Source organism: Malaclemys terrapin, chromosome 5, assembly GCF_027887155.1.
Source record: "Malaclemys terrapin pileata isolate rMalTer1 chromosome 5, rMalTer1.hap1, whole genome shotgun sequence".
NCBI classification, from domain to species: domain Eukaryota; kingdom Metazoa; phylum Chordata; order Testudines; family Emydidae; genus Malaclemys; species Malaclemys terrapin.
The window spans coordinates 19,392,226-19,404,403 of NC_071509.1; the positions used below are offsets into that span (position 1 = coordinate 19,392,226).

Sequence of the window (12,178 nt, forward strand, 5' to 3'; positions counted from 1 at the left end):
GTTATAAAGGAGGTCAGATATGATCACAATGGTCCCTTCTGGCCTTGAAAGTTATAAACCTTTGAAAATCGGGCTCCTCCCTGCCTGCCTGGAAGGATCTCGTCAATTTCATTTTCAGACATCAAAAGCGAAATTGACAAGAGCTTTTCAGGCACCCTGCTGGGGAGCTGCAGTAGGCCTGTGGGGAGGCAGGGAGGATGAGTGTGCCTCCTCCCTTGCCTCTCACGGACAAGTCAAGCTCATAGGATCTATAATTAAGTCTTAATTTATTAGCATTGAAATTATTCTGTTTGAATCACAATAATTTTAAAGGGAAAATTCAAATACCTCTTTTTTAAAGATTATTGTGATACACTGACATACATAATTATAAAATTCAGCACTTATATAGCACTTTAAAAAGGTAAAATACTGTATAAACATGAATCAACTCTCATAACATTGCTGTGAGCTAAGTATTATCATCCCTATTTTACTGAGGGGAAATCAGAGAAAATATTTATATCAAGTGATTTCCAGGACCAAACAGAGTCAGTGGCAGAGCGAGAATGGAAATATAGGAGGAGTTCCTGGCTCTGGTGCAGGTATCTCTTTCTAGTAGATCATGATGCTTTCTCATGTGGGTAGTGTTAGCAGTTAATCATTGTTTTAGAGCCATCAAAGGGCAAAACTGTGGCTATTGTTTTTGATTGTGTAACTATAAATTACAACTCGCTCATTTCATATAACCTGCACTCAACTTCCTTCTACAATCTCTTTAATTAATTTTATTTTTATATAAAAACTATTTATTTGCTTATTTCTGCAACTACTGGTCTTAATATGCAATAAGCAAACATTGTGTCTTCTAATCTTTGTTAGGTTTTAATAATTGGAGAAATGTTTTATCTACTAGATGTTTTTGTTTTACCAGTGTTTGTATTGGCTATGTTTAAACACAGTGTACTCAGTGTTTTTGCTAAAGTGTTTTTGTCTTTGCTATTTTGTTCATTGTTTTTTAGATTGTTATGTTTTATTTGCCATGTATTTACATAGACCAACCGCATACACAAAATACACCCTTTGTGTATGGAAATATTCGCACACATTCAGATACTCAGTGTTTTGCAGGCAGATGTAGGGCATGAATTTTGAAGTATGTCCCTAAAAGTTAGTTTGGATCCATACAGCTTATAACCCATCTGAAACCATACGTCTATTTGCAATATCATAATAGTTTCCACGGCAGCTAAACATAAGTCATAAATTAAGGATTCCAACTACGAGAGCTGAATAAGAATTAGGTATGACAAAATATTCTAAAAGTTCTTGTTTTTAATAGAAGACTTCTTAACCAGGATCAAGGAGAGAAAACTACAGAAAGTCTGTGTGGTCATACAGAACCTAGGACACTAGATCCCAGATCCTGTTTAAAGTCACTGGGTGTAATTAATAATGATTATAATAATATATATATTATAAAGTCACTGGGTGTAATTAATAATGATTATAATAATATGTATATTATAAAGTTGCTTCCAAACAAAGTTTTCTTGAATTGAAAAGAGAAGGCAGCCACTGTTTGAAGAATCATTATGTAATAGTTTTGTAGACTCATCATCACACTCATATCTGATAAAAAATTTGACTGTAACATTTCATTGAAGTTGAAGTTCCTGGGTAGCAACTATACAAGGTTGGCAGCTGCCAAGAGCTGTGAGATTACTGACTAGAATAACATGTCTGGAGCCCTGCCTACAATTGAGACAAAATTTGATTCATATTCATGCACATATTTACAATATACCTCCAAAATGAAATAAGGATTTAATTCCATCAAGAGGTTCTAATGACATGATAATATACCAGACTTAATTATATCAGCAGATGCTCAAAATCGAATCTAACAATTATTTTCTAATAAGCGTGCTCTTATCAGTCTATTGTCTTTCTAGAGCTACAGTCCTGGGAATCCTGGAGTCTTGTACCATCAGGCTATCCACCCCACCTGCATTGATTCAAGAATCGTAAGGTGGGAAACCGCAACTTCATCTACCCTCAGTTTCTTTCCACTACTTCAGAGTTCATTGGTAAATACTCCAGAGAAAGGGACAATGAGGGTTGGAAGTGTGTTTCTGCAGAAATTTGGAAACAGTAGAAACTCAGTAGCAGAGAAAATCAGCAGAAGCTGGGCCTGACTGATGATGTCATCAGTGCCTGACTGGTCTCTCTCCCCCCTTTGCTGTTTGCTCCCACTCTATCCTGCCCTCTCCATCACAGTCTCTGTACTCCAGCCTGGCTCCACCTATCCTCCATGGGCCCCTGCTTCCCTTTCCCCTTAACTTCTCCCTTTCATGCCCTTCCTTGTCTCTTTTTTTAGCTAATCTGCTCTCAAAAAAATTCCATACAAACAATTAAAAAAAGAAAAAAACAACAAAAAAGTGTAACTTACATAAGGCTCGCAGACCATCACTTTGTTCACTCTGCTTGTACGCTATACCTTTCTCTCCAATCATTTGTCTGCCTTGTCTATTGAGACTGAAAACTCTTTGGGGCATGGACTGTCTCTTATTGCATGCTTGTAAGTGCCTAGCACAGTGGGGTCCCAATCTCAGTTGGTGTCTCTAGGTTCTACCACATACAAACTAATAAGTAAGGCTGCGAGTTTGTCATGGAGGTCATGGATTCTGTGACTTTCCGTGACCTCCATGACATCTGCAGTGGCCGGTGCGCCTGGCCCGGGAGCCACCTGAGCAGCTCAGGCAGCCCCTGAGCCAGGTGCACCAGCCGCTGCTGGGAGAGTCTCGGGCCACCACCCCCCTCCCACCAGCAGCATCAGGAGTTTGGATGTGGGAGGAGGCTCAGGGATGGTTGGTGCATGGGCGGCAGGGAGGGCTCTGGGTGACGCTTACCTTGGGGGGGCTTCCTGGAACTTATGACATCCTAGGCAGAGCCATGGCCAGGGGGCTCTGCATGCTGCCTTCACCTGTCGGTACCACCCCTGAGCTCCCATTGACCGTGGTTCCTGGCCAACAGGAGCTGCTTTGCCGGCACTCGGGGTGGAAGCAGCAAGCAGATCTGCATGGCCTCACCTCTGCCTAGGAGCTGAGGGAGGTTGATATCACTGCTTCCGGGGAGGTGCAGAGCCAGGTAAGGAACCTGCCAGCCCCTCACCCCTCCCCAGCACCAAGCCACGTGCCGCTGCCCGCCTCCCCCCCACCCCGCCCGAGCATCCATGGCACCCCTGGGCTACTCCCCCAAAGATTTAGTCAGGAATATATAGTACAAGTCATGGACAGGTCACGGGCCGTGAATTTTTGTTTACTGCCCGTGACCTGTCCATGACTTTTGCTAAAAACACCCGTGACTAAAACATAGCCTTACTAATAAGTAATACATTTGAAATAATGCAGTTACTAGAAATACACCATTTTTTCTTCACTGGAATTTATCTACCGATCTCCTTTCTCTGGAGATCAACAAAGAGTAATAATCCCAGGAATAGGGCTGAGAAGGACTTAATTAAAAAGGATTGAAACACTGCTCTTTCTCCTGAGTATCAGAGGGTCTGTCAGGAGACTGAAGATGAGCCCTCACTGGAGCCACAAGAATCCCATGAGCGCTGTCCTCTCTGTTTCCTGTACAGGTAGACTTTGTTTTCCAACACCTTTAGCAGATGTCTAAGGTTTTCAAAATACTTGTGGTGTAATTGGAGTGAATATTATCATCAGGAGACATGACAGAGAGAAAGGATGTTTTGTAATCCTTCATGAAGCTAATTTAGGTCACAGCTGAGCCGATCCTTTTAAAATGTATTTGTGAATAATTATGCAATGAAAAATTGTCAACATTTATAACATGCTACTTGCAATGAGTTATTTGACCAGTTCTAGTCATCAGGCTCATCTAGGTCAGTACTATTTGAGTCTTGAGACAGATTATCCATATATTAGCCAGTGGTAATGAAAGCTGTGGAGGAGAAGGGGATGAATAGAACCCGTGCATTGCTTTGAAGGACATGGGTGAGGAACTCTTATACTCCCTTACATAATTCTGAAATCCTTTTGGTATGCTTGCCAGCTCCCAATCTTTTGAAAAAGTATCAATTTTTCAAGAAAATAAATATTGTGCCGAAATACATTATATCACTATGAATATACAGTAATACAAGAGTTGAAGGTACTTTTGTCATTTTGTTGGCCTAATTCTGTGGTTTTCAACCATTTTTCATTTGTGGACCCCTAAAAAATTTCAAATGGAGTTGTGGATCTCTGAAAATCTTAGACATAGTCTGCAGACCCCAGGTTGGAAACCATTGGCCTAGTTTACATCAGATGGTGTAAATGTACTCTTACCATTGAGAAGCCAGTGTAGTAAACACATCAGTGGTTTCAGGTTCTTGGAACAGTTTCAGAAGTTCTGGGTCACAGGATAGGTGTGCAAGGATTCTTAGTTCAATATGGGAAAAATCTAGCAAATAAAACTCTCCATTAGTACCCTTGCAACTTTTCTATTATTATACTTTTTAACATCCTTTCCATATTTATTTCCATTGTTATATTTTTCAGTTACAGGGCAACAGAATTTTATAGAATTCATGTTTTTTCACAAAAGGTTATAATTTTGTGAAAAAACTCTAAACCAAAACAATATAAAACTTTAGAGCCTACAAGTTGAAGCAGGAAGGGACATACAAATGTTTAGCATATCTGGCATGTAAATACTTTGCGTTGCCAGCTACAACAGTGCCATGTGAATGCCTGTTTTCACTTTCAAGTGACATTGTAAATAAAAAGCATTATCTCCCATAAATGTAAATAAACTTGCTTGTCTTAGCAACTGACTGAACAAGAAGTAGGACTGAGTGGACTTCTATGAGGTGAAAAGAAAAATATCCAAAATATTAATAATAAATTTAAATTGGTATTCTACTATTAACAGTGCAATTAAAACTGCAATTAACCGTGACTATTTTTTTAATCTAGTTAATTTGCTTTGTAATAATTGCATGCATTAACTGTGATTGACAGCTCTAGTGAGAATTAAACTTGCCCAAGGCATGAAACTTTCTGCATGAATGATTAAAGTTTGGCAAAATTATAGGTGCTTATGCTGAAAAGTATTAGGTAGCTTTACAGATAGATATTGCTACCAGCACTGCCTATAATACAGACATTCAGACTCTGCTTGTGAGGAATGGGCGACTCTTGAAGATAACTACACTTAACATCAATGCTTTTGCTTCACAAGGTCAATGAAGATGTAGTGGCATCCAAAAGAGGACTGGCAGCAGATATCACAGGACTTTTGTTAATAATAAACAATCATAAGATAATTTCCATTATTATTGTTACCTGCTGCTAAGAACGTATATCCTTTAGCTGAAACAAACAATGTTCTTGGGGAAATAGTTACTATTTCATTTTCTTTTCCTAGACAGGAGATGGGAGAAACATATATTATATCACAGAAACAAAACAAAACAAAACAATAAAACTCTGTTGTAAAACAGGCAAGGTTGCTAAGCATCGGACCTACCTGACAGACCACCACAAATGCAAGGAATTGAAAAGTTAAGCCATCTAACAGCAATTATCCTGTACTCAACAAATAAATAATGAATTAATTTCCTACTGCAATCACAATTTCCTAGGAAATTATTTCCATGTGTACTGAGTCTTTACAGAAGAAAGACAGGGCGACAAGTAAAAGTTAATGCATTACTGGAATCCTATTCTACTTGGTGTAGGAGAGGCAACAATGCTTGAAGCATAGTATATTTCCTCTACTACTGATTGTGACCAACTGATTGTAAAAGTTGCAAAGGAGGAAATGAGAAGGTCTGGAGAAGTTTGCAAAGGAAAGGAAAACCTGAAAAAATGTAGTTTGCAAAGTACATATGAGTAGGGCTCTGTGTTTGTCACGGAAGTCGTGGAAGTTATGGATTCCGTGACTTCCTGCGACCTCCATGACTTCTGCAGCGGCCAGTGTGGCTGACCACAGGGCCACCCAAGCAACTGGCCCTGGAGCCAGCTGCTCAGGCAGCTCTGGGGACAGCCACACTGGCGCTGCTGGAGTGGTTCTGCAGCCAGCTGCTTGGGCAGCCCTGCAGTCAGCCACACCAACTGGTGCGGCTGGTCTTGGGGACCACCTGAGCAGTGGTCCCAGGGGTGGCTGGAGCTGCTGCAGCTCAGAGCAGCGGCTGGCCCCCCAAAGCTCCCGCCCCAGCAGTGCCCCTCCCCCTAAGATTCATTCAGGAGTATTTATGGTATAAGGCATGTATAGGTCACGGGCCGTGATTTTTTGTTTCTTGCCCATGACCTGTCCATGACTTTTAATAAAAATACCCATGATTAAATCGTAGCCTTACATATGATCCATGAGCATCATTAATGAATTTTGCCAGGCTCAGTCTAGGTCTGCCTATGTGTTGTAGTACACATTGGGTAGCATGGATATGTATCCACAGTTTGTACACAGATGAAATAGATAAAAATAACAGGAGAAATTACAAACTGCCAGGTTTAGCAATTGAGTTTTTTCTCATCTCAGATAGACACTTATGTTAAGGTTTTTATTGTTATTCCAAACACTGCTCCTCCTTTCACTTGCACTTAGATAAACCCTTTTGCTTCATTATATTGAACTGTGTCCTATTCCAAAGCCTCCTGTGCAAAGCCCACCACTACTCTTCCAAAAACCAAGAGCAACAAAGCAGCAGCAGCAGCTCTACACAGTGATCCTGTGCAGCTACCTGCAGGAAGAAAAGGTTATGTAAGCAAGTCTCTCTTACACTACAGTTCACTATTGTGGGTCCAGTCCTTCCTCTATCACTTGGGTCATGATTCCCTAGGACTTACAGCCCTCTCTCTACTATCTTCCTTGAATCCAGTTTATAGCATCCATCTGACTAGCAATCAAAGGATATTTTGGCCGTTAGCTGTTAGTTTGATTTATGGGGCCTACTCAGTCTAGCATTGGCACCTCCCTAGGAGAAGCTTTCTCAGATGAAAGCACAGAAAAACTTCTTAGTAAAATAAGGCAGGATAATTTGGTTCCATTACAACGATGCAAGCTCCAAACTGTGGAAAAAGAACACAAACTGAAGGTAGGAGGACTGGCCGGGAGAGCAGAGAATATTTAAATTGATAAACTTGCTTACATAAATCAAGGAAGAGGCAGCAAACCCACATTCTGTACTGGCAAGAAGCAGCAGAAAGATTAGTTTAAAAGATAATGTTATAATATAACTACACAGTTAAAATGTAGTCTCTCACCATTTTTGAGATGTTGGTATGATTTAATAGTACTTGATCACATATTTTTACTCAGACACTTACCCTGTTTCCCCGAAAATAAGACAGTGTCTTATATTAATTTTTGCTCCCAAAGATGCGCTAGGTCTTATTTTCAGGGGATGTCTTATTTTTCAGAAATGAAAAATGCCTTATTATCGGTGGATGCCTTATTATCGGGGAGGTCTTATTATCGGGGGGATGCCTTATATTACAACGAGAGGCAAAACTGTAAGTAGGCCTTATTTTCGGAGGATGTCTTATTTTCGGGGAAACAGGGTAGATAAATGCATGTCATTTTATAAAACTACATAAACAAAAACTTTTGCCTTTACCTTTTACATATTGCTTCTTAATAATTTGAACTGGATGCTTGGATATACCTTGGATATTCTGTAAATAAAATAACAGGAAGTAAAAATTTACAGGAATTGAAAATGTTTTTTAAAAGTATAATTTAGGAGAACATCAAAGATTAATTTGATTGATTATATAATGTTAACATATTTTGTTTGTTTTATATTAAACAATATTAGAACTATATTTTGACAATATACATATACTTAATTGTAAATTATATAAATGTAAAATTAAGCATTTTGAATTATATGACACAAAACCCAATTAATGGAAATGATAATTATGTACAGCACACACTCACATTTAAGTCATGAAATGTACACTAAAATTTCAAGTATGGAATTGGGGTGTTAGAGAGTCTAGTGGGATTAAGTAGAGTAACTAAATTATTGTATCAACAGATGAGAAAGAGAGGCAAGCACAGCAAAACTGAAAATTGAGCGTGGTCTGGAAAGCCATATTAAGTGGAAGAGAAGGCTATAAAGACTTACATGATGGAGGATCGGGAAAGCCTAAAGCTTAAGAGAAGAGAAGGCATTATTATGATAAGAGAGATTTGAGGTAAGTTTTGGGTGGAGTGATTGCCATATATGCAGGTTACTCATGTTGGCTTAAAAATCATTAAATTAGGGTAGGACGTTAAATCTGGACTCTTTCATATCACAATACACAGAATTGTTATTTTGCTTATCTAAAAAATATGTTTTTAGTTAACCCAAGTAGCCATTCTGTGTACTGTAAAGACTTGGAGCCAATCTGTCAGTGCAGGACAGGATGCTTCAGGGCAACTGGTAATAGTGGGGGAAACACATGGCTGGGCACACCTTACTGCTCCTTTAAAGGAACATTATTCATCCTAGCTGCAGATTACAGCTTATACACTGAAAGCCTGATCAAGCCCCCAAGCTAGCAGATCACTTCCTGCAGAGCTGTGATGCACCCAGGGCTGGCTCCAGGCACCAACGAAGGAAGCAGGTGCTTGGGGCGGCCAATGGAAAGGGGAAGCACGTCCGGGTCTTTGGTGGCAATTCAGCAGCAGGTCCCTCAGTCCCTCTCTTCCTCTTTGAGCTGCCGCCGAAGTGCCGCCGAAGAGGAAGAGAGGGAGTGAAAGACCTGCCGCCGAAGAATGAAGCGACGCAATTGAGCTGCCACCGATCGGCTTTATCTTTTTTATTTTATTTTTTGCTTCGCCCCTTGGAGCAGCAAAAAAGCTGGAGCCAGCCCTGGATGCACCAGCCAGGGCAGTAAGCCAGAATCCTAACCTAAATCTAGAGCAAAATCCCTCTCTGCTGATGCACTGATGGGAAGGGCCTGGGCAGGGCTTAAATTCAGCCGGATATGTCCAGAGCAGAGCTCCGGTAAATATTTCCAAACCCTCAGGAGCCCCAGCATGCCCCGCGAGGCTGAAGCCCCGAGCCCTGGCGCCTCCTGTGGGGCTGAAGCCCCGTGCTCTGTGGCTCTAGGAAATACTCAATGAGAATTGAAGCCCTAGGAAAATTAAGGGTTCTGAAAACTCTTTTCCTCTACTAGCACACCTTTGCAACACAGAACAAAGTTTTGCCCTATATTTAGCATTTTATTTGCTATTCCACATTTTTCTTCACCCTTTTCTTTGGAACCATCACCTGTTAAAAGCAGGTAGGCATACATTGCTGTCAATTTTTCTGTGACTGAACAAGAAAGACACCTGTGGATCTTTGCCCTTTACTATAATATTTCTAGTGTACTGTGAAACTTTGAACAATGAGAATGGATTTCTGGTTGAATCATGCTTTATGTAAGGATAGGATTCAAGTAAAAAATCTAAGATTTTCCAAAGATATATGATGTTCTAACGCAGCTTTTGGGAATAAAACTGAATTCTACAGGAATTGTTTATCCTTGAAGGACTCTTACATGCTGATCTTGATTTGTGGATGCACCACCAAACATAATAATTCAGACAAAAAAGCTTTTTTAAAATTTTAATCTGTTTTATCTCAAATATTATTTTCAGATACTGTAGCATCATAAGCTTATGCTATCTACTACAGTTACATTTTTAAATTTATAATAAATTATGGAAGAGGTTGTTTATTAAGTACAGCAATTCTACAAGTATAAAAACTGAGAACCGTCTAGGCTTATCAGTAAAGAAGACAATGCAGGGCTAGGTGTCAAAGGGATAATAATTTAACAATCCCTTTTAGAGACCTGGGTTCACAGCTCGTAAGAGTTACCAATGAAAGGTATGACTGCAACCAGTAAGGACTATCAGTGAAGTGTGAAACATGACATCCATGATAACTTCCTCCTGTTATTTTGTGACACTATTCCCCATCACCTGGACAGGTAGCATCTGACAATACATGACATGTAACATTTAGCATATGATAATGTGTGTCAACTCCAATTGTTATCAGTTCATATAATACATCTGTACATAACTCAGTGGTTAGATGAATGTGCCAAAGTTATATGTTTGAGGATGCAAGAATGTTGGGAGCAGGGATGTACAATTTCAAAATAAGAAAAGTCACTCCCTATGCAGTTTTGAACTCAGAACCATTTTTTTTAAACTAAAAGGTATGCAATCAAATTGAAAAGTAAATTAAGTTAAAATTTTAGCAATCCATGTATACTTATAATGAAATAAAATAGAAAAAAGTAAAAATGATTTCCCCCAATACCACTGTGAGGGTATTCACAATTAAATGTGTACAAGATGGACCTCTGCCTAAACAACACACACAAATATATAGTGCATTACTAAATGAAGTCCAATATTTTTTCACATTAAAGGAAAACTAAGAGTATTTTTCTCAACCCACTAATGTGCAGACTGGCAAGGAAAGAAACACTTATTACCATGAATAAAAGTTTGAAATTTATTTTTTGTTTTTTAATTCTTTACTTGAAAGTAGCAGTTCTAAACATTTGTGTCAATTCTGATGTAAAATAATGTGGTTTGTGATGTGAGGGACAAATTTTCAAAATGATACCTACTTAAATTGTGTGCACATAATCCACATTTATGTGCATAAAACAAGTACAGTAAATGGGTGTCTATGTGCTTGTTAATATGAATAATGTGGACAATCTAAGTGGGTGGGCGAGCTGCTAGATTTTCACCATTTTTGAAAATCAGACCATGATTCAAATGCCTAGGTATAGATTTACGAGCCTAACTTGACCCATTTTTGAAAAATTTGGCCTAAAAGTTTTTCTTCTGACAATTTAATATTGATGGAATATTATTTTATATTCTTTTCCATTCGGCTTTCACAAGGCTAGTGACACTGCTCAACAAGATGTGTGTTTCCAGCTCTACATTAAGAAATGCCACTTGTAAATAAAAACTTTAACAACAATAACTTTCAGTTATTCCTGTTGATTGGACAGCCTGAACAGTGAAATTGATACAGATTTCCTTTAAACATTACTTTACCAAGGTAAAAGAATACTGTATTACATTCCTATTCTCACTGAAAACCAAATGCAAGTACAGTGTCCATCATGCTAATCTTAGAGTGTTTTCAGAAGTTTTACTAATGCCTCTTAAAATTCCATTAATGTAATCCCAAGGCAAGAAACATTTATACTGCATCTATTTTCTCATGTAAAATAGTCAGCAAATTACAATTTAAATAACTCTTTGGAAGAGAATTAATTTGGAGAATATGTGCAAGCTAATGCTGATTTTTAAGAGCATTTAGAGATTTAAGAGGGTAGAGAAACAAAGACAAGGAACTTAAAAGAAGCCTCCACATAAAAATCTTCTCGGTACTTGTGTCTGACAGTAAAGTGTGCTTCAGATGATTCAGTGTCCTTCTCAAGGAGGCAGGTACCTGGAGTCCTATGCCACAACAAAATTTAGAACTGACCTGCCCAGGGAGACATCCAAAGCAGCCTTCCCTTCCAGAGGCCAGCCACGCCCCCCCTGCCCCGGACACTCATACCCCCTCCTTCCCCGAGCCCAGCTGCAGTCCTCCCACCTCCCCAACCCAGACACTCACCGACTCCTACCCTTCTAGATCCCAGGAATCCAGAGAGAGAAACAGCCTGATGCTGGGTCCTGGGCTTGCACAGACTTTCCTGCGTGCTGCCACCTCCTTCCTTCAGGGCCTGTTGTCCAAAACACCAGGACTCACTGGCTACGAATCATGGAATCATAGGACTGGAAGGAACCTCAAGAGGTCATCTAGTCCAGTTCCCTGCACTCTTGGCAGGACTAAGTATTATCTAGACCATTCCTGACAGGTGTTTGTCTAACCTGCTCTAAAAACCTCCAATGATGGAGATGTCACAACCTCCCTAGGCAATTTATTCCAGTGTTCAACCACCCTGACAGTTAGGAAGTTTTTCCTAATGTCCAATCTAAACCTCCCTTGCTGCACTTTAAGCCCATTTCTTCTTGTCCTATCCTCAGAGATTAAGAACAATAATTTTTCTCCCTTCTCCTTGAAACAAACTTTTACATATTTGAAAACTGTTACCATGTCCCCTCTCAGTCTTCTCTTTTCCAGACTATACAAACCCAGTTTTTTTTCAATCTTCCCTCATAA

General features: G+C 39.5%; 1 protein-coding gene across 1 annotated transcript in view; it reads right to left on the reverse strand.

The window, feature by feature from the left end:
* Positions 1-12,178, reverse strand: part of POLN (DNA polymerase nu) — a 230,118-nt gene that overhangs the window by 79,106 nt on the left and 138,834 nt on the right. The window contains exons 18-20 of the mRNA XM_054029682.1: positions 7,610-7,667; positions 5,334-5,411; positions 4,335-4,449 (exon numbers count right to left, since the gene is read on the reverse strand). Of these exons, the coding sequence (XP_053885657.1) occupies positions 4,335-4,449; positions 5,334-5,411; positions 7,610-7,667 (251 nt within the window). The remainder of the gene's footprint in view (positions 1-4,334; positions 4,450-5,333; positions 5,412-7,609; positions 7,668-12,178) is intronic.